At 39.9% G+C, this 22,155-nt stretch overlaps 1 protein-coding gene across 2 annotated transcripts in view; it reads right to left on the bottom strand.

Annotated features, from left to right (window-relative positions):
- Window positions 1–2,119: 2,119 nt before the first annotated feature.
- The window catches only part of alcamb (activated leukocyte cell adhesion molecule b), a 45,881-nt gene continuing 25,845 nt past the window's right edge, over window positions 2,120–22,155 (bottom strand). The window contains exons 2-16 of one of the 2 annotated variants that reach the window (XM_005459599.4): window positions 16,716–16,822; window positions 16,285–16,501; window positions 16,109–16,173; window positions 15,605–15,692; window positions 15,202–15,366; window positions 12,590–12,714; window positions 12,326–12,458; window positions 11,883–11,995; window positions 11,667–11,793; window positions 10,957–11,078; window positions 7,782–7,914; window positions 6,974–7,003; window positions 6,412–6,523; window positions 3,936–4,075; window positions 2,120–3,839 (exon numbers count right to left, since the gene is read on the bottom strand). In XM_005459599.4, coding sequence (XP_005459656.1) covers window positions 3,973–4,075; window positions 6,412–6,523; window positions 6,974–7,003; window positions 7,782–7,914; window positions 10,957–11,078; window positions 11,667–11,793; window positions 11,883–11,995; window positions 12,326–12,458; window positions 12,590–12,714; window positions 15,202–15,366; window positions 15,605–15,692; window positions 16,109–16,173; window positions 16,285–16,501; window positions 16,716–16,822 — 1,640 coding nt within the window. In that variant the 3' untranslated portion in view covers window positions 2,120–3,839; window positions 3,936–3,972. The remainder of the gene's footprint in view (window positions 3,840–3,935; window positions 4,076–6,411; window positions 6,524–6,973; window positions 7,004–7,781; window positions 7,915–10,956; window positions 11,079–11,666; window positions 11,794–11,882; window positions 11,996–12,325; window positions 12,459–12,589; window positions 12,715–15,201; window positions 15,367–15,604; window positions 15,693–16,108; window positions 16,174–16,284; window positions 16,502–16,715; window positions 16,823–22,155) is intronic. The other variant, XM_005459600.4, reaches the window with a different exon arrangement.

Consider the following 22,155-nt stretch of genomic DNA (forward strand, 5'->3'; position numbering starts at 1 on the left):
ATTTTGTAATTATTGTTCTTTGTGTATTATTATTAACCCTTTAATAATTGTATGGTCCATATGGTCAACCTCACCTGTGTTGTATTAGTCACACTCAGTGTGTGCGTATACACCTGCAGTTGCTCACGTTCAAGTTGCCACATTTTCTTGTTCAGTCAAGTCTTCCTGGAATTTTCTCGCGACCTTTGTGTTTAATTGTTGACTTCCTTGTGTGTGTGTGTGACTTTTTGGGCTGTTTTATGGACTGTCTTTTGCCTGTGCCCTCCTGGTTTAGTTTACTCTTGCTGACTGATCACACTTGTATGACCTCTGCCTGTCTGGATTACAGATTTGGGTTTTACTCTGCCTCTGTGTGTCCTCCCCCTGTTGAAACCTTGTACATCTACTTGTGCAGTTTACTCCACAACACCCTGTTTCATGTGCTCTTCATAGGTTGTGCGTATGAAGTGTAGGCCAGAGGTACATGTTAGGAGCTTTGAAATAAATGCAGTGAAGCGAAAAGTGCAATATTTCACTTTGACATGGAAGAAAAAAGGGATCTCAAAACTGAATAGCGAAGAAATATTTAAGCTCTCTCCATGTATTCTTTATTTGAATGCATCTCATCCTAAACTGTCTGATTAAAAAAAAATTAAAAAAAATAAACTTCAGTTTATGAAACCCAACCAATAACTGCTGAAGCAACAAAGCTTATCTAATAAAATATGTAAAAGACAAAAAAGCATATATCCTCTTGGTTACCAAAAATCTAAAATATAGTATCAGCTACACAAACTGACACCTGGTAAATAGAATTTACCAATCAAATTAGGACTTTCCGGTAGCATGAAGTTTACCAAAAGATCTAGTAGATCATAATGTCAAAAAAGGAGAGGTTAATAAATAAGTTTCTGCATCTCTGAGACTAATCAGATTAGAGACCCCATCTTCAAATGCAGAGGCTTCGCAACAGCAGCGAGCCTTCCTAGTAGTTGCTGTCCTCTCAGGTTTTGCCAAACAGCACTGGGGTGACAGGAATTCCCAGAAGACCAGAGGAACTTCAGGCCTTTCTCTCATCAATAAAGTTCAATATTCTACTGTCTGAAAGACATTGGGCAAAAATGGCCTCCATGGGAGTGTGCCAAAGCAAGTCACTGCCAACCCAGAGGAAGATTAAGCTTCATCTGGATTTTGCCACAGCACACTTTAATATACCTAAAACCTTTTGGGAGAATGCTTAAGTGACTGGAGACAGGGGATCATTAGAGCTGACAAACTAAATAGAGAACACAACAAAACGATCATTATACTTTCAGTCATGCATGGAGGTGGCAGAGTAATGCTGTGGGACAGCTTTGCTGCTTCAAGGTCGGGGCAGCTTGCCACAGTTGAGAGAAACATTAATTCCAGCGTCTGACAGAAAATCCTGAAGGAGAACATCAGGTCACCGGTGTGAGCTGGAGCTCAGGTTCAGCTGCATTATGCAGCAAGACAGTCATTCCTAAGATCTGACACAGTTTAGTAAGAGATACACGCACAAACACACATACACCAAAAAATTGGGATGGGGTTCAATACCTTTTTCATGTCACTGTACCTGTTCATCCATATTCATCCTGACACAACACCTACTCCAAAATGTCAAAGTCAATTTCTGGAAGGAGATGGAAACCTGATACTGCAGACTAAAATATGCTGTAGTAATAATGTCTTTGTAGATCCTGCCCTTGGCAAAATCTCAGATGGGTTTTGAATCAAATCCAAAATTCTGCTAAGTTTTGTGGCCAAATATTTTAACTGTTTTTTTTTTTTGAATAATTCATGGAAACAGGGCTAAATCCTGCCTTCCTCTAAAAAAAAAAAAACAGATGAAAGGATTGAATATATTTACAATAGTTTCCACCGGTAATAACAACAAAAGGTCAGGTTTTGTAATTTTGTATGTCTAATGCAGGAATATTTTTCAAATTTCAAGACTGAGTCTCATTAACTGTTTCTCAAAACTCATCACTTTCCTTGTTTTCTGCATATTTTCTGCAGTATTGACAGATTTGTTATCACACAATCAGTCACTGTACATTAACTCTGTGCCGTCATTTTTCTGCGTATGCGTGCAAGTGAAATGAAAAAGAAAGACCCGAACCGTGTTTATTTTTATTTCAAAAGATGACCAGATGAAAAAAATGAGAAAAATGATAACAACATAATTAACATTGAGTGGACATAACTGTTCCAAATGTACACTTTATTTTAAACAAAAGTACAAAAACAAACATCAGATATTTACAATACTTGCATGGCAATGTTCACTTTCTTTGGTCATTCTTCCAATCAGATGGTTTTGCACAAGGTAGGCAACAAACAGCAGCTTGGAGGTCTGAGATTCTCACATGCTGAATATATTATTCAACCAGACACAAAGCAAACTACTGATGACTCAGAACTTAATGACATTTTTTGTAGAGTCTGCAAGCAATTTATCAGTGGTTTAAATCCGAGACATGAGTTATGTGACCATTATTGAATGCGCCTACCAGGATATTTTAGTCTTGTACAATATAAATAGCAAAAAGGAAAAGTAAAATCACGTACGTCACAACTACATCCTGGCCTCGTTGCTTTTTCAAATTCATTAAATGCTCTTGAGGGACCAAAACCGTGACATGTACAGCTGCAGGTATTCCATCGTATTCTACACAAACTCGACATGAAACATGAACCCTAGTGCACATCACAAACTTAAGCTGTTACAGGTAGATTTTTAAAAGAAGGCAAACATATCGTAAAGGCTACTTTAAGACAAACATCCCGCTCACTGGGTGTCTTTGATTACAGAAGTATGCCACAGCTACAGAATGAACACTCGTACCTCAACACTGATGGAGCACAAACTTATAGAGGAGTTACATAAAAACAACCTTTTCCTTACTACTATTTTTTGAAAGAGAAGCATGAAAGTGAACTTCATGTTTAAGTTGCTTTCATGCAAAAAAAACTATGTGTGCAGCCAAACTACAGCCAATAAAAAAAGGTTTAAACTGTGCTATACATTCTCCCAATAATCTACCTGCTTGTGTCGTTAGGTGGCTACGCTAAATGTAAAGAACGTTGGCGAGTTTCGAGTTTCTGCAATTTTCTCCCCTGGTTACACACAATCAAATAATAATAATAATTAAAAAAACACCTTTGTGAAACATCATGTCCTTGCTGATATACAACATCTAAAACTAATGCTAATACCCTTAGCCCTTTCAGGATTTTATCAATTTCTCAGCTTTTTTTTTTGTAACCTGAATGAACAAACTGAAATAATGATAGAAGTGAATGGATTTATGACCTCGATGTCAAAGGCAGAGGTTGTTTGACTGTGATGAGGTGAAATGAAAAAAGACAAACCGAAAAAACACAAACTATGGCGGTAATGTCCCTTGGTCCCTGCTATGTCCCGAGGGCCGAAAAAGTCGAACACAGACTAACGCAGGCCTACACATCCTTACATCAAAGGCAACTGGTCTAGTAGTGATTTTGCATTTTCTCAGCTTTCCAATTTCCATTCTAACGAACATGAATCCTAATAGTAGACAGGTTTACACATGTATCAGTAGTGCAGACAGGCTATGTATATCACATACAGTATCCATTCTTTTCTTTTTTTTCTTTTTCTTTTTTTTAGGAATGGGGGGAGTGAGGGGTTGATGGGCTCGGGGAGATGTTTGGATATGCTTTTTTTTGTTTGTTTTTAGTAAAATTCTCCCTGAAACCAAATCCAAACTGTCTTCATCCCAGTGTACACTCTTTCCCCCCCCCTCCCTCCCCAAAGACAGAGGTGAAGAGAAATGTGCAAAAGTTCCACGTTCTCACTGGAAGGGAAAGATTAAAAATGTGTTATTAATTTTTTCTGTACAACTTTTGTATGTCAATCTCTTTATGTGCATGGCGAAAATGTTTTGCTCTACCTTTCGCATCGCCGTTTCAAGAACAGTTGCTGTTTCTTTACACCTCAGCTTTTTGGCTGTTTTCCTCCACTTTCTCCTCCAGCTTTTTCTCCTCCTCGGAAGACCCACACTCCTTCTCACCGGTCTTCCAGCTTCCTTGCCTGTTTCGATTAAAACAGTCGTTTATTAATCGGTCCTTGCATGATGATATGACGGTGTGACTGCTTACTACACGTGTGCAGAATAATACACGGTATAAACTGCCCACTTAGGCTAAAGGGAAGCTATCCATCTACAGCTACTGTGTACTTACACTACTGTCCACAATCAATCAAGAGCAAACTCCCTTAATTTGGCAAATGGAAGACTGATTAACAAGCAAGCAAAATGGAGCGCTGCCCAGGTACCCAAGACCTTAATAGTCCTTAAAAGCCTACATTAACTGCAATGATTTTTTATTTATTTTACCATGTATTTTAATTTGTTAATTCATTTGAAGGAACAGCCAAAAGTGAGATCAGAAGATCAATACTACTCGTATACAAGGTTAGAACAGGATGAATAGTGAAACAGCGAGTCTGGCTGTGTCCAAACTCTATTTGGACAAAAATACTGGGCCACATCTCCTAATCTTTTAATTCAAGTGTTTCTGTTCTACAGGTATATGAAACCGAGCACCTATCCAATATGTCTTTATAAATATTTGTAAAGGAATTCAAGGAGCTCGTTATAAAGATCTCACTGAAGTCCAGTGTGGTTATGTAATAGTATAACACAAGTTGCACCAACTTTGTGAAATTTCTTCCTCCTGGATATTCCACAATCATCTGCAAGTGTTATTATTGCAAAGTGGAAGCATTTAGAAACCACAGCTACTCAGTGTGGTCGCTGAGTGCTGAGGCGCCTGGTGCGTGAAAGCCGACAACGCTCCGATGACTCAATAGACTCAAACCTCGTCTGGCTTGTAAACTACATTTCCACATTAGCCACTTGTTTTTGTCTGTTTTGAGTGTTAATGTTAAGTCCAACTTTATATTTACTGCACAGATCTGAGAGCGACATCAGTTTTCTTTATAGATAATTGGAAAATTTACTCAAGTACATCAACAGCTGAATAAATTACAGCTTCTATTAACTGGTCTTGGATGAAAATTGAATTTTGAGTTAATTGCTTTTATTTTAGTGTCCTCATATGGTCCATATCTCATATTTTAAAACAAAGCATTTAATCAAATATCCATTTGTTTATAGACTAAAAAACCTCATGCCAAACAGTGTTATTCCAGCTATGGAGAACTGCTTTTTGAATTATACATGTTGTTGGCAAGAGGAGTTCATATCAGAAGCTACATTAGGTATGCCTGTTCAGTTTCTTGTTAATACAAATGTTTAATCAACCAATCACATGGCAGCAAGTCTATGTATTTAGGCATGTAGACATGGTTGCTGAAGTCCAAACTGGGCATCAGAATAGGGAAGGTGATTTAAAAGGGACTTTGCTTGTGGCTCGGTTGTTGATGCCAGATGGTCTGATTTCACAAACTGCTGATTTGCTAAGGTTTTCCCAAATTTGAAAAAAAAAACTCCAGTTATGTGCACGCCCTGGTGATGCCAGAGGTCAGAGGAAAATGGTCAGGCTACTTCGAGCTGATAAGAAGACAACAGTAACTCAAATAACCAGTTCTTACAACCAAGGCATGCAGGAGAGCATCTCTCAATTAACAAAATGCCTAATGTAGAAGCAGATGGGCAACAGCAGCAGAAGACCACGCTGGATGCCATTCCTGTCAGCTAAGATCAGGAACCTGAGGCTATAGTTTGTAAACTCTCACCAAAATTGGAAAACAACACACAGAAGATTGGAAAAAATGTTTCCTCCTCTGATGAGTCTCAATTCTTGCCGCGTCATTCAGATGGTTACGGTGTGAATTTGGCATAAATAACACCAGAGCATGGATTCATCCTGCCCTGTATCAATGGCTCAGGCTGCTGGTGGAGGGTTAATGATGTGGGAGATATTTTTCTTGGCGCACCTTGGCAGCAACTGCATGGTGCTGTCATGTCGATATGGACTAAAATCTCAGAGGAATGTTTCCAGCACCCTGTTAAGAATTAAGGCAGTTCTGAAGGCAGGGGAGGGTGTCCAGTACTAGTAAGGTGTACCTAACAAGTCGATGAGTGCATATGTAACACACAGCTTTATCATGTTATGCGCATAATTGCTTTCTGCTACATGAATACTACACAAACCTGCATGTAAAGATTGTTTTCAGGCTAAAATGAATCTAAATAAAATATGTTCGACTGGAAATAGAAAAGGACGTTTTAGCAAATCAGAATAACCACAATGCATGAATATAGACACTGCCTAATTAATGAGGAGATCCAGATGGAGGTAAAATTGTGTCTACAAAGTTGTTCATTTTATCTTGTTGGGTTACTGGTGAATTTTATAAACACTGTTATGTAGCAGCATTTGTTTAAATGTGCTTCTTACTTGGATTTCTTCGAGTAAACCCAGTATGCCAGTCCTATAACCAAAGTGGCGATGAGGAGACCCACTATAACACCAACCACCAATCTGGTTTGGTCGCTGTCTTCCGACTGATCTGTAAAGAAAGACAAAACAGAAATATCAGAGGCGTGAGTGTCATGTTTCTGTATGCTGCTCCAGCCTGGACAGAATAAAAAAATACTCTCGTGTGCATTAAATGCATTGATGAATGGACACATCCGCACTGTGCATGATTATGACTCATTGATTTGAATGTTAATGGGAGCAGTCCCCACTTTAATCTCGTCAATGGGACTATGAACAATGTTGGCATCTTGTCAGGATGCTGGTAGCTCCATTCCTCCTACTGCTTCATAACTATATTTATTTAAAAGAAGCGCACTGTCTAAACATTGTTTTTTCTGCTCTACAGTCCAAGGTGACGCTAAAGATAAATATTTGATAAAGAGTCTTCTTTTAGTGAGCAACATTTGATTCCCCCATAGACTTTTGTCAACCCACTTTCTACTGTTTCTTTACAAGAAGGAAGACCGCGCCAACTTACCTTGTTTATCCATTCTCACCTCCTCAATTACTGAAATCAGATATGAAATAACATTAACGTCCAACCGAAATGAAGGGGGAAAAAAACAAAACAAAAAAACAAGCTTGAAAAATTACTACTCTACATCTACTCGACTTTGCATGCAAAAGGTTCCAAGAGGGAACAGATTAAATCCAGCATCCCAACATACACCCACTGAGCGAGGGGGGGGGAGAGAGAAAAGAACGATGTGGAAATGCCATCCCAAACACACAGGAATGAGTAGGCAAGAGAGAACAAATGGTGATATAAACACACTTGGACACCGTCAGACAAGAGTGTGGACTAAGTGCTAAGTGCATGCACTAATTACAGTTTGACAGTGATGGTGAGAGTAAAAAGGCTGGACTTTAATAGACAACTACCACCATTACATGAAGTTCTTGAAAGAACTATTAGTGTTTGTGTATGTTTGACACATCCTGTATTTAACAGTGTTTTTTTCCTGCTTACTCATCAGTGGACTATAAATCCTAAAATAACAATTGATTTTAAATAATTGCCCTTATGGCCACCAAATTGGTGTGCAACGACATGACTCCACACACTCTACAAAAAATCCCAAATTGGGCGGATTTACCCTGGTGTACATACCTGCTACAATATTGTCGTTTTGTCAAGGCATGTAAACATGATGTCAAGTTAACATGCAGATGGAAAGAGTTAGTAAGAACAGTAGGAAAACACTTAGGAAGGCAGATTAGTGACTTCATGAAAGAAAAATGAAGCCGAAGGAGGTAAAAGGACCAAATTATGACTTTGTACTTACAAGAGGACACATTTATAGCTCTGGAATCAACGCCAAGCCTATTGGTCACTGTACAGTGGACAGTTAGATTTGCAGAGGGCACAACTTTGATCTTGTGTGTAATCTTGCCATTGATGAAAGGACTTTCACTAAGCTGAATAACGAGAGAGGGAGAGAGGAGGGAGAGAGAGAGAGAGAGAGGAGGGAGAGAGAGAGAGAGAAGAAACAAATGTTAATATTTGCACATCTGATCCAGATGATTTGAAGAAGATTTGCACCATGAGGGGGCGATGTTGGACCAATAAGTGAGTCAGCCCTTGCATGACAAAGAAACAGCGTGTGTGCCTCTGGGATATAGACTCCTGAGTCTCAGAGGAAAACCCCAGACACAAAGACAAACTGCCAACACCCTTTTCACATCCTCTGCATATACAAAAGGATGTTGCATTTTTGTAAATACTTATTACTGATCCCATATTCAAGTCTTCGCATTTTTCTGAATGGGGGGGAAGGGGGTTAAATTGCTGAAATGTGTTACTTTCAAAATGCATTTTTATTTCCTGAAAGACTTCTGTGTATTTTTTTGGAGTAAATTAAAGATTTTAAGGCTCCTCTCGTGGTTACACAATGACTGAAAGGGCTGAGAAGAACTGCAACCATCCTGCGCACACCCCCAGGTTTATGTGTAATTCACACCGCTTCACTGAGTGACTCTGCTATCAGTGCGCACACAGGTAGACTGTGGAAACAAAGAAGAAGAAAAAAAGAGGCTCCATTTAAAAAACAGACAATTTTTGTTCTCGTGACAGGCTGCTGGAAAATACTGTGTTTGAGCCTTGGGGAAAATGAAGAAATGTACTCTTTCGAAACACTGACCACAACCGCCTGGACCAGATAAGTTCACAAGTGTGACAGCTGGGGAAAATACTAACAGTGCAAACTGCCATGCACAAAACAGGGGGTATTCATTCACTGTGGAGCAAAAAGGGAAAAAGTAAAGAAAAGCAAGAGCTGTCTCTGGACAAAGACAATAGTAGGAGGCTTAAGCACACAGCCTCTGTTTAGCCACACCTTCACATTTCTGCTGGTGATACACTGAGGTTCGCTGTAAGACAAATGCCACTATGTTTTAAACCCATGCAACTCTATTTGTCTTTTTATTTCATATTCACAACCATCTGCTCCCTATCAGGCTCTTAATGAAGCCGAAAGTGGACCTAATTTCTCCATATAAACCATCTATTGGCTACTTTGTAGAGGACATTCAGACGCTGTAATCTAAAGATGTCAATGAAATAGTTACTGCAGGACTAACCTGTTGCCATCTTATATAGGAGAACCACTGTGAGGATGAATTTCTATGACAACCAGTATTGATTCACCAACAAAGGAGTAATGCTTTCAAGGGAAAACGGGACAGAAACACTCAAAGCATTCTGAATGATTTTATATGGCTCGAAAACCTCACTGCAGTCTCAAGAGTGTCTCGAGGTGGAGGAGGGCGGGGTGTGGAGGTCATTTGTTAAAGCCGATACCCATCTTGTTATTTTAACAAATAAATTGCTACACCCAACTGCGACTGAAAACAGGCGCGTTAACAAGCACATGGGGGGAACCTTTCTCCGTAAGCTGCCACTGAGAAATCGCCTTGTCATGACTGGTTTCCAACTACCCTGGATGACAACGATGATGAATTCTGTTGTCCTGTGACTGAAATTAGACGTCACTAAAACTGTAGCAGTTTCATATACAGGTACAGATACAATACTCATCTTCACTGCTGTTATTACTGTGGTCATCTACTAATTGGAAGGTTGGTGGTTCGATCCTTGGCTGGCCCTGGCCAAGTATCCTTGGGCAAAATACTAACCCCAAGTTGCTCTCTGATGCATCCATCCATGTGAATGTTTAATAGAAAAGCACTTTGAGTGCTCAGGTAGAGTAGGAAAGCGCTATATAAGAACTCGTCCACTTGCCAGATTTCAGTATTAAACTTATAATCATATGAAATTAAACAAACAAAACAAGTTGATGTTTTTGGGGAATAGTCTGTACAGACATTTAAATTAGCTAATTATCTTATTTCTTATATGGTAGTTTTATTATTTGTGGTGGAGTTCACCATGGATATGCCAGATTCAGACAGGCACCCACTTTCAGACTCAAAAGTAATTGGACAATTGAATGATGAGCAGTTTCACAGCCAAATGAGACCCGTTCCCTTGTTATTCATGACAAATTAAGCAGTTGAAAGATCTGGGGATGATTCCAAGTGTTGCAAGTTTCCACTGGCAGTCTCTAAATGTTGTCCAAAGAGATGAAAAAACCCCCAAAATATACCTATCAGAGCGATAGCAAAAACTTCACAAGTGGCAAACTCAACAGTCGGCTTTTAAAACAAGAAGGAATCATGGATTCCTTCTCAGAAGCTCAGAAGATAACTAAAGTGGATGAATGCAAAGTCTCTCCTTGTTTAAAAAAAGCTTTAACAACTTCATAAACAAGTCAAGAACACTCTCAAGAATGACTTGTAGCCACCCAACAAGCAAAATGTTTGGTTTTCTACTAAAAAGAATCCCTGAATTTGCAATGTGCTGACAGCAGCTATGCTCGCACTGTGTAAAAACAAACACATCTCCCTCATGACCCTGGTGTAGATTCCATAAACAAGTTTACCTTGAGTACCAGAAGGTACATTGATATTTTCACCATTTCACAAGATTTGATTTTGTTAACGGTATACATCGATCCCGAAGGACCTGCTTTTAGCTGTGTTCAAATTCACAGAATCTTGTGAAGCCTCTAAGATGTATGTCATCACCAGCCACAGAGCAATCTTCGCCATAACAGAAGCAATAACTGCCTGCATTTATCTTGGAAAAAAAACACTTGTAGTTTGTTCTGATGTGACAATAAACTGAAGACTTCACACAACTGTAAGCGTGGTGCTAATGCATGTTTTCTATTAATACAGTGGTTTTCCTTTCATGGCTCTTTAAGTCTGACACAGTGTTTTTTTCTGAGGATTTCTTTTTTTGTGCCAGCACAGGAGGAGTGAACACATAAAACAAATCTTTTATGTACTGTTAGGAAGAAATAATGGATATGACCTTCAGAAACTGCAACAATTATCCAAGGATAAATTTCCTGCAATTCTGATAATAGGTAAACTTCCAAGCATGTAAAGGGTACATACCAGAGTGCCATTAATGCTCCAGGAAACAGCTGGCTTTGGAGAGCCTTCAGCCTCACAAGTCAAGACTTTATGTTGGCCGTCATTACTGCGATTTTTGAACAGGCTCTTTATAACTGCAGGACCTGTAAGGGAACACGTGTTATAAAGCTCGATTTATCGTGGTTTAATCTGATCCACTGAGGAAAGGAATTTTTTTAGAGAAATCCTTTTATATTCGCTGTCATGCCAAGAGTTAGATGAGAAGATGAATACCACTCTCATGTCCCTATGAGTCTAGAGTCATTAGCCATTTGGCTGAAAACTAGAAGTAAAGAAAATCAGTGAGCCAGTCCAAAGGAAAATAATCCCACTAGTGCCTCCAAAAATCAGCAATTAGCATGCTCTGTCTTGTTTATTTTTCAAAATTTGTACAGAAAATAAAGTGTAAAAACAAGATGTGGCTGCGAGTAACCATCTGGAGTCTGATCAAACCGTTAAAATAACTTTTTTTAACCACTGATTTTTATATGAATTAAAAAACAACAACGCAAATTTAATTAATGCGTTAGCTTTAAGCTGATATTTTTTACCCTTAGACAAAGTCAGGCTGTTTCATCCATTCTTAACCTTCACAAACTGCCTGTTGGCTGCAGAACTTAACTAACTTAAAATATGAGACAGAGTGGTACCAGTTTTCTCTCCCTGCATAAGAGTTTTCTTCAAACCCTTACCTTCGACAGTAAGATCAAAAGAAGCTGTCCGGGTGATGTGTCCAACTGTCACCGTCCACTCATAGCGACCAGAGTCCGAGTAACCGAGCTTGGTAAAGTCGGGCTGTTTGTCCAGTTTAGTATTATTCTGAAATAAATCAAGAGAATATCGGCACTGTCAATAACAAGCACAAACCCGAATGATTGGAGCTTTGTTATATAAAAGATCGCTTCTACCTTTGTCCAGGAGACCTCTGCCTTTCCGGAAGAATCAATCTGAAGACTCAGATTCAAGGCATCGCCAGCGAGCTTGACGATATTCCCAGAGGGGCTTAAATTGATGTCTAGGTCTGAAAAGAGGAGAGGATGGCGGAAAGATGGTTCAGAGGCCTGTTAAGGGTCAAAACATTTCTGTTGTTAACCATATAACTCTGCACTTGGCTCACAGCCCTGCAGATGCAGCTTATTAGAAGCAGTGCGGCTGACACAACAATTTCTCCCCAAATCAGAAGAAGACAGTCTTGCAAAGAGAGATATTAGGACTTTTCTCTAGAAAAGGCTTTTCGTAACAGATAAGACTGCAGGGAGAAAAGGAAATTATTCGGATACAGATGCAGATGTGTGGGGTAAAATTGCAGTAATTTCTACTTCTAGAGAAATTATTATTTTTGTCTTCTTACAGGTGACGGTGATGTTCCTGGTCGCTTCCATGGACGTGTCATCAATTAGGGAGCATTTGTATTCACCGGTGGCGTTGCGTGAGACATTCGCGATGGTGTAGGTATCCGTGTTTTCCACTGTCACCAGCTCCCCCTGCAAAAACAGTGAAAACAGCAGCATTTCATTTACGTTGCTGAGGATAAAAGACTGAATAAATACATTTTAGATGAAGTAAGCACTAGTTTGGATGAACAGAAGGAATTTCAAAGCTTTTAATGAGATACCTTAAGGTGAAAGTTAAAGCTGGTAGGAGCTGGGTTACCATCTGCCACACACTTCAAAGTCAAGTTGTCTCCCTCTTTAAGCTCTTTCTGAGGACTGACCTCAAGCATGATGTTCTCCGTGGAGTCTGTGCAGAAAACAGGAGCAAGAAAGTCAGAAGGGCGAGGGTGGAGGGTGTAACAAGTGGAGCGTGCTCCCCAACCGGCTGAATGCAATGGGGACTGCACTCATCCACTGTGTCAGCACGCTACAGAGAGCTCTAACTTTGAGGCTCAGTATTGGTTATGACCAACTTCAAAATGCAGCAGAGGAGGTGGTTGAATTGCAGTCATAATCTGAGGCACTCAACCAAACAATCCTTTCAAAGCTCAATGTTTCTGCTCCATCTAAGGCAAACTCTTTCAAGAATTTCTTGAAAGAAAGTGTTCCAGCACTGATAAGTTCTACTCTGGGCCGTGTTGAGCAGGCAACTTCAATATTTAATGCTGCACTCGGTATAAATCTCAGAATCCACACCTCATTTTTCAACTTTCACCATCAAAAGGTGCCGTTACCCATGTCTGTCTCGACTGGAAGCGAGAGAATTATAGAAAAAAAAATGTTAATGCACTCGCAAAAACCACATGCACCGTCTGATTACAGTTGTAAAATGTCTCTTGGTCTTCTCGTGGATCACGAGCTGCTGCTGTGTTACACGTGTGATGTGCAAGAAGCTTGACTTCAATTAAAAAGGGAGACTTTTATTCTCTTTCACTCCATTTTGAAATTCTTGTCATGCCATATTAAATAAGCTGTTTTCTCACCAAAAAGTAAAATTTCATCAACAGAAACATACTTTAATTATTGATGCTTAGAAAAGAAAACAGCATCACTGATTCATTTGTGTCAATACTTAAAAAATGTGAATAAAACATGTTTGTAATTCTCATCGCGGTGGAGGAAACAGACGTCAGTGAGAAGAATCTTGAACAGAACCACCTGAAACAAAACAGTGTAGCCAGAGAAAAAAAACGCCTGGTTGTATGTCCTCTTTAAAACTTTATATACATTCACACAGCGCCTTCTTCCTTCAAGTTTGCACCAAATCACAGTACTGAGCAAAGGTCCACCTTTCTTTGTGTTCTGCTAGAAAAATGGCAAATAGGGGCAGCGATTTATTGAAACTTGCAAAACTGAATAGAAAAGCAGTACTTAAGCCAAAAACAGAGTTTGTACAATACTAATGAGCTTAAAAGTCACCAATTGCTATAGCCACCTTTATTCTTCAACACAGCCTGAAGTCTCTTAGGTAAGCTTTCTTCTAATTTCTTTAAATAGTCTTCAGGAGTAGCTCATGAATGACATTCAAAGGTTTTCTTTGGATCTTGGTCGCCTTTTGTTCCATTCTCTGTCAAGATGATCCAACACTGCTTCAATGATGTTGAAGTCCGGGGAATCTGGGGAGGCCAATCCATGATGGATAGTGTGTGTTTTTTTTCTATCCAGGTATTTACTGTATTGGCATTGTGTTTGAGATCCACTGTGTTTTACAGATGGCTCCTGATCTCCTCTGTACACACTGACAATGATTTGAACCAAACATTTTAAATCGCTTCATTAGATCTGTTGCCACTGATTTCAGTCTTCTTCTTTAATTCGGCAAACCTCAGCCTTTTCTCTCTGTTTCCCTTCCTTAAGAATGACTTGACCGAAGAGCCAGACATCTGTTTGGTCTCACATACTTTCCTGTTTCTTAAAGGCATGACTGACACACTGTTCATCTGCTATAGATAGTTATAGATAGATAGTTTTTTATGCCTGCTACCTCTCATTTTGCTGTCACTTAGGACACACTGCACACCAAGCCGTTATATACCAAGTTTCTGGCTAGTAGCTCTCTGGGTATTGCTTTGTTGGCACAATAATGCTACATGTGGGCACGAGTGAACAAGCAGCCCATGTCCAAAAACCCCCCCAAAACTTCAGAAAGCCTTGAAAACTATTGCTCAACACCACTTTTAAAACTTACAAGATAGTCTGACTGCTTGTAAGCAAAATACAGAATAATGGGGGGAAGCACGAGTCTGGACAGAACTGTATGCATCCCAAATCTTTTTCCGCTGCTTACCTGGCCATGGCTGGTCATTAATTCCCAACCACAGCAGAGGGGAGAATTTTCATGGCTCTGCTTACTTTGCATAGAGTGAAGGTCCCTGTTGTAAGTTCAGGTCCAGCATTTTGACTGTATATAGTTTGTGTTATAGTATACTGTGGATAATTCACAGAGTTATAAGCAGCATTATTAAGTTGTGCCTTGGCTACAGCAGCTTGCTACAAATATTTTTGCAATAATTAATTACAAATGAGGTGCTAAAACAATCCTCCGATACGGGCACATTTTATAGTTTTGTCCTGCTACAGGCAGTGGATTACTGAGACTTTCAAGCTGAAGTAGAATATTGTGGGTGTTTGAGTGGGTGTCGTTTTCAGGATATGGCATGTAGTTTAGACAGAGTGTAAACTTTCAGAGATTTCACGATGATCATCTTGCATTTTAAACCCTTTCTTTGAATTTACAGATAAAAAAACAAAAGCAAGATAAAAGGTTTTAGACAAAGTATGCTCAGTGACTCACAGGTAATAGTAAAGTTCATGGAAGAGGATTCCAGCGGTAGACTGTCAGCACGGCATTCGAACTTGGCGCCTGTGTCTTCCTTCGTTGCAGAATACTCGAGTATGGAGGTAGTGGTCGAGAGGCCGGTACCAGACTCTATCGCAACAGAAGCTTTGATGGAAATCCCTAGACAGAAAACAAACAAGCACTGTCCGAAAACTCTAACAAGGAAAAAAATGTGCAATGACCAAAACACTGCACACAGGCGCGCCGTCATGAGAGTGCAGCGCAATTCATCACAGCAGAATAATTTACAGCAACTGTCCCTGTCAGACAGAATAAAACCATCTGTGTATGCAATATTTATAAATGTCAAATTTTTTTTTAGAACTCAAAGACAACAAAAGGGATGGTGAATGCTCACCTTTCCCATCAGCCTCCAGAGGTTTATTGTTCTTGAACCATGTGATGTTTGCAGGTGGGTTGGCATCTTTTGCAACACATTTTCCAAGCTGCAAAGCAAAAAAAGAGAAAAAAAAAGTGAGAAACAGGCAAGAAAAGCACTCAGAGGATGAATAAAAAAATGCATTTCATGACTATTTTTAAATGACCAAACATATGAGCAAATTAGCTTTTTGTTAATGCCACTCTGGTATTTGAGGACTAAACAGTTTTCCATGCAATAGACCATGAAATGCCTAAAGCATTTATAAAGCCCCTCAAATCCTTTGGGTCTTTTAATTGTAGCACAAGCGAGATTTCTACTCTTTACTAATTCATGAGAATCACTTCAAAGAAGTCATTACTACAGTAACAGGCACGGTCTCTGTTAGGCCTCAAGACACGTTAGCTCAAGTAAGGGATTTCCCTTCATGACTCATTGTTTAAAATAATGTAGGCATTAAAATGTTTATCATTAAAACTCCACCTTAGTAAGTCTTCCAATCTCTAGCTCCTCTGCTTTTTCAGAAATCTCCAACTTTGCCGGCAACTCTGTAGTTGAGGGAAAAAAACAGTATGAATGGAAAGGCTGGATGTTGCTTGTGTCAGTCACAGCACTTGAACGAGGGCATTTCGACACTTTTTCAGCTAATTCAGACTCACTGTGAATTAGGACATTAACTGGGTATTCAAACACGTCTCCGCCGGTCACCACCATGCAAGTGAAAGTCCGCTGGTCGCTGAGCTTGGCGGCAGAGATCAGCAGGCTGGAGTTTTCGTCCATGCTCACACGGACCTTGTATTCATCAGTGGCGCTGATTGAGACATTCTGGTTTTTCTGCTTGACCAGCAGGTATCCTGGAACTCCATCCCCTTTGTCCTGGAGAGCAGAGTGCGCTTGTTATGTGTCGCTCGCATATGGCACTGGCTTCGTGTTCACAATAAAAGCATGCACTGTTCATGCAGTGTCATATGGAGGGACAGATGCATGGTCTAATGCACTCGGACTGGGCGTGGTTCGACTTCAGACACAGTAAGTGGGCATTAGACCTACTTCGCCATTTTGAGAACAACTGACCTCCAGTGTGACTTACATATTTCCATTTAGTGATGGCGATGTCTTCTGCCTTTATGGCTCCACTGTTGCACGGGATCTTGAGCATTTCCCCATACTGGCCAGTAATAAGCTCCAAAGAGGTGACTGCAAAAGAGAAACACCAAAGGCACATTTTCAATTGCTTTCTAAGAATGGCTAATCTGGTCAGCACGAATTATTAGGACAGAAAATGAAAATGCTTATTATTCTGAATGCTTTACAGCACCTCCTGTTTGCATACATTTTACTGACATTTATCAGCACCACTTAGTGCTCGCCTAAACACATGAGAACAGCAGTTTCTATAGAGTTCTGCTAATTTTTCAGCTCCCTTGGGGAAAAAACAACAACAACAACAACCTTTCCTGCCCTAAATCTCATTCAAAACATTGCCATGGAGACAAAATGTTCAAGAGGGGGATGGGAGGGGGTGCCAGGCGAAGTGTCTCAATGGGCTGCGATGAGGGGTTAGAGCCAAAGGGCTGCAGGGAAGAAGAGGCTGCCATGGCCCGACTGAAAATGAGGTGTTGCTCAGTTTTTCTGGCATTCAAATTTACATTTCAGACCTCTCGGAGTTCAGGCAGAGGTAAACGCACAAGCATATGTGTGGAAGCATAAATCTGACAGCTAAAATCCAAAACAGCTTGAGAGCAGCTCAGTAAAGTGTACGAGAAGAAAACGGTGACCAGTCAGATTCTCTCTGCTGAAACAGAGACAAGTAATGTTGTGTTTTGTGTGTGTTTTTTTTTTTACAAGGAAAGTGCAAAACAATGAAGATCCTCCAATATTCTGCGTGCATTCGACCCTGAAATTGTCTGATTATATTCGTGCACAAAAAAACCCAGCTGCACACCAAAATGCCATTTCTGCACTGAGAAAAAAAAAGTTATACTCTCAGTTTCCCTCTGAACACATCAGACTTTTAAAGGTTTTCTTAGTGTGGTACAGAGATGAACTGAATTCATTTGCTCTGTGCGTGATACTCATTTGAATCCTGTTTGAATGAAGGTAAATACTCTTACTCTGGTTACCATTGTCTGTATTAAAACAGAGAAACAACCGGGACCCGGAAGGCATGCTTGCACAGTCGGCAAGTTCAGAGGTGCGCAAATACCTGCCTGGTTTCCTTCGCACACAGTAAACCCCCTGTCGTTAAGTGTCATTTTCTCATCAGGACTATTAAACGAGTCCATAAAATAGTTATGTACATGTGTGATGAAACTAGAGAGACAACAAAATCAGACAGTTTGCCTCGAGTCAACAAAGTCTGCACTTATTGCCGTCCTCCTGACACTAAGCTGAACAAGTTCGCACGCCGACACCTGTCACTCATCGTTACGAGCTGTCAACTCACAAGAAACAGCACCGAGCCCATCGCTGAACTCCGTAAAGCCTGTTTCTGAAGTCACTACTGCAGGAAGATGACAAACACAGACAATTTAATAAGAAGACTTTAAACAAGGCATGTCTGCCTCGTAGCTCTATGGCTTTTTAAAGCTGTTTTCTGCCTTTCCTCTAAACCCTACAAGGAAGTTTTACCTCGTAGGGGGCCAAAAAAAACAAGTTTGATCTTTTTCTTTTTTCTCAAAGTATTAAAAAAAAACATTTTTTGGTCATCAAGGAGATTACAATAATTTAACATGGTTGCTCAGAGACTCCTCAAACTTCCTCAAACTTTAATTATAATTAAATTCAAGTAATTAAATAAAAAAATCACTTCAAAAGCCACATGCTATTAATTGCACAGCCCTATTTTCCCACCTTGTGTTTGCTATAGGTGCTTATATATACACCAGCCAACACGTTCTCACTCCCAAAGCGTAACATTTTATGCTAGGTGACAAATCGCTGATATATTACTCTTCAATAACACGCCCCTATATTATGAGATCGGAAAAATTATGAAACATGAGAACCGTTTGGATCGAATCTACACATGTAGAATCTACAGCTTGTGAAATGATTATCTGCCTCTTAACTCTTATTGTGTTGCTTGTCCTTTAAACTAATTAAGATCTTCTATAAAAATCTTAAGTAAAACGAACGTTCGTTTTACTTAAATCGCTTTGGAAAACAGTATTTAATGTCATTAAATTGCTGGTTAAGGTTAGGGATAAGGTTATGGTTAGGGCTGGAATACATGGCTGGAACGTGTTTTACCGCGGGAGTTTCATTCTGCTGGATTTCATCCATAACCCGACGCGTAGCATAAGAATGCAGAAGGTCACCTTTCGCACCTTTTCCTCAGCTCGGCTGTACCAGCAGGGGCAGACTCCTCTGCTTGAAAAAAAAGGGTGGTTGTATAGAAGTCAATAGGAAAACAGCTCTTTGGGTACCTTAACCTGTGACATCAATCAACATTTTCCTGAGAGTCAAACATTGAATACAACATGATACTAAATTTGCAAATATGGTCACAATGGCATTTCCCGGGTTTTCTTTGACATTTTGTTTCAAAAACCTAAGGCGGCTGTAGTTACAATGCTCATCTTGAAGATTCACAGTGAGAATTTGCTAGCCACAGTAGATCCGTCCATCTTTTATATACAGTCTATGGGCTCACTTTAAACCCGTTAAACACCTGGGAAGTTCACTTAAAGGCCCTTCACATACCACAAGACAACACTGCACAACTCCTTATTTCCAGCAGCTTGTGCGGTTCATCAAGCAAAACAATGTGTAATTATTTGCTGACCACTGAAAGATCTCTGTATGGTTAAATGTCACCTTCGCACACTTCATCTACCTCACACTCTTGGCTTGAATTCAGAAAGACCAACTTAACCTAACATGTGTGTTTTTGGATTGTGGGAGGAAACCGATTGAGACACAGAGAGGTTGTTTGAACCAGAAACCTTCTTGATGTGAGGTAACGGTGCTAACCGCTTCACCACCGTGCTGCTACAACCCATTTTTGCACAACCAACAGAAACACAGAATGCTAGAAAGCAGACACATTTAGTACATGTTCGGCAATAAAAATTTTTTTAAAAATTGCAAGACAAATTTCAGAGCATACGTGCAGTCTGGTGGATAGATAATTCTTTTTCCTCCACTCAAACACGTCCTGTATTTAAAGTGGCGTCTGCGATGTAGTTTTTGATTATACCAACGAGGGCCACACACTGACCCACACTGGTCAAGTAATAAAACCGTTTTTTACATTACAAGTGTTTGTGGAGCTTCGACCTCTTTAGATCACTCAGCTCAAGGCGAACTGTTTTCTATGTGAGGGAGTTTACTTTAGCCTACCTTTTTGGAAGAGTCAGACCAGATGAAAACATTGATATCACTCACATGTGTTAAAGCCTGAAGTGGCCAATTGTCTAAAGTGGACCTCTAAAGATCGGTACTCTACATGTTACACCTTGTTGGTTTTTTTGTTATCTATGTGAAAAGCCAAAGCCTGGCTAAATAATTGCCCTTTTGAACCGTAGGTGCTAAGCTGAACTAACTTTGTCTAAAGCTATTTACATGTTGTTAAGAGTCGCTGCGACCTCCTCAACAGGTGCACTGGGAGATCTACTGAAAATAATTACCTATTTTTAACAGCCCAACAGACAGACTGAACTTTCTGAAGGTGTCCTTGTTCACTATGCCATCTGAATAAATTGAAACAAAGTGATGGATGGAAACATCAGAAATTACCAATGCAGAGACCGAAAACAAGATATAGACAGAACAAAAAGGCTCTAAAAAAGTGTTAAAGTCTATCGGCGGTGGTGGCTGTAATCAGTGCTTACAGCTGCATGAAGCAGAAACAGCTTGTGTGAGCATCAAAGCAGAGTAACCCACCCAGTAAAAGCAAAAAAACAAACAAAAAAAACCCCTATCTGAGAACACATAGCACTACCACGGCACTTCACCCACATAGATACAATCCCTGCATTTAAATAAGGCTCGGCGACATTTAATAGTGACAGCACGGGACAAAACAAACCTCGCCACATTTCAACTGCTGACAGCTTTACCAGGAATTCTTCACCAAACACAGGGGTAAGCTCCGTCACTTGTCAACTAAAGTACGTGCATTTCCTGCACTGATTCTCTCATTTCCTATAATTTATTCCATGTAAAATCTGTTAAAAGCTTTTCGGGAATCAAGTCGTGCAATGATCAGTCTTAACAAATTGCTGTTTGGGGGAAAAATGTTACCTACTTCAGGTATTCGTGTATTCACGAAATGTACCTTCTTTTTTTTTTAAAGCAGTGTAATATAAGAGAAATGCTGCTTTACTGCATGCATGAGCTAAGAATAAATGCACCCACTGGGTCGTTTTCTGGACTGTAAATTTCTGCCTGCATTTCACAGAGTCTTGCTCACTTTCAGTGTTTTGGCAAATGGATGTACATGAGTGTGATCCACCTGAAATAATGCAGATTGCTGGTTGTGAACCCGGCATGCTGATGTAGCCATCCTACACTTGGTTGTTTTTAAAGTAAATGAAACGTGCAGGTTTCTGATCCAGGCATAAAAGATTGCCCACGCTGTGTGGCAAAAAGGAAAAAATGGAGGCATTGTGAATACATTGAGAGGAATCCATTAATGAGCTCTCTGTTCAAGGGACACATTTTTGCATGTGTCATATTTGATGACATCCCGCTAGATTACATTTTAGCATTTAAGGTGCCAAAAATAGCCTCTCACTATCTTTATTGTGTGCATCTCCTGGCCACGTTGATGCCAGAATGCTCTAATGGCTGAGGACAAATCCAAGCGTTTTTCTAAATCAAGTTGGCAACCAAGCCCACATATGCTGTGTCTTAGTAATAAGACGCAAAGCACTCAGGAGACAATACAGAGGTACACTGCAAGCCCAGCAGTGTTGCAAAGGTTATCACACTCTCTGTATAATAAACTCCTTGCATTTCAAATTCAAATAGACGTTTTGAATATTCAAATAAATCTGCCTTCAGTGTCTCTGAGAACTTTAAAAGAGTCTGCATTAAGGGAAAAAGCATTATCTGTGCAGATTACACTGTCACACAATGAGAACTAATCGCACATGTTGAGTTACAGAAGACAAAGCTCCTGCTGCTCGCTGAGATAAGGTAATCCTTTTGCAACAAAAGTAGGTGAACTGAGCGACTTCCCGTTGACAAATACACACAAGTTTACACCATGCATACCAATCATCAGCTTGTAATCATTGTCTATATGATGAGGAGGATATTTAACATTTACCACTTCCTTATGGTTTTACCTTGTTGGTGTATGTCTGAAGACAGTAATAACACTTTTATATAATATAATACTTACTATATCCAGCACTGTGCAGCGTCTTCAGTCACCCCTCATTTGTTTTAATTTCACTTCCAAGCAGAAGCAAAAATTCTCCAACTTTTTGACGTTTTTCTTTGGACATGGGCTGCTTTTTCACTCATTTTCAGTCCAGTTTCAGCATAATGGTTTTAGTTTGTTTGTTTAAGCCACTTAA

The sequence above is a fragment of the Oreochromis niloticus genome, linkage group LG14 (assembly GCF_001858045.2).
Source record: "Oreochromis niloticus isolate F11D_XX linkage group LG14, O_niloticus_UMD_NMBU, whole genome shotgun sequence".
NCBI lineage: Eukaryota > Metazoa > Chordata > Actinopteri > Cichliformes > Cichlidae > Oreochromis > Oreochromis niloticus.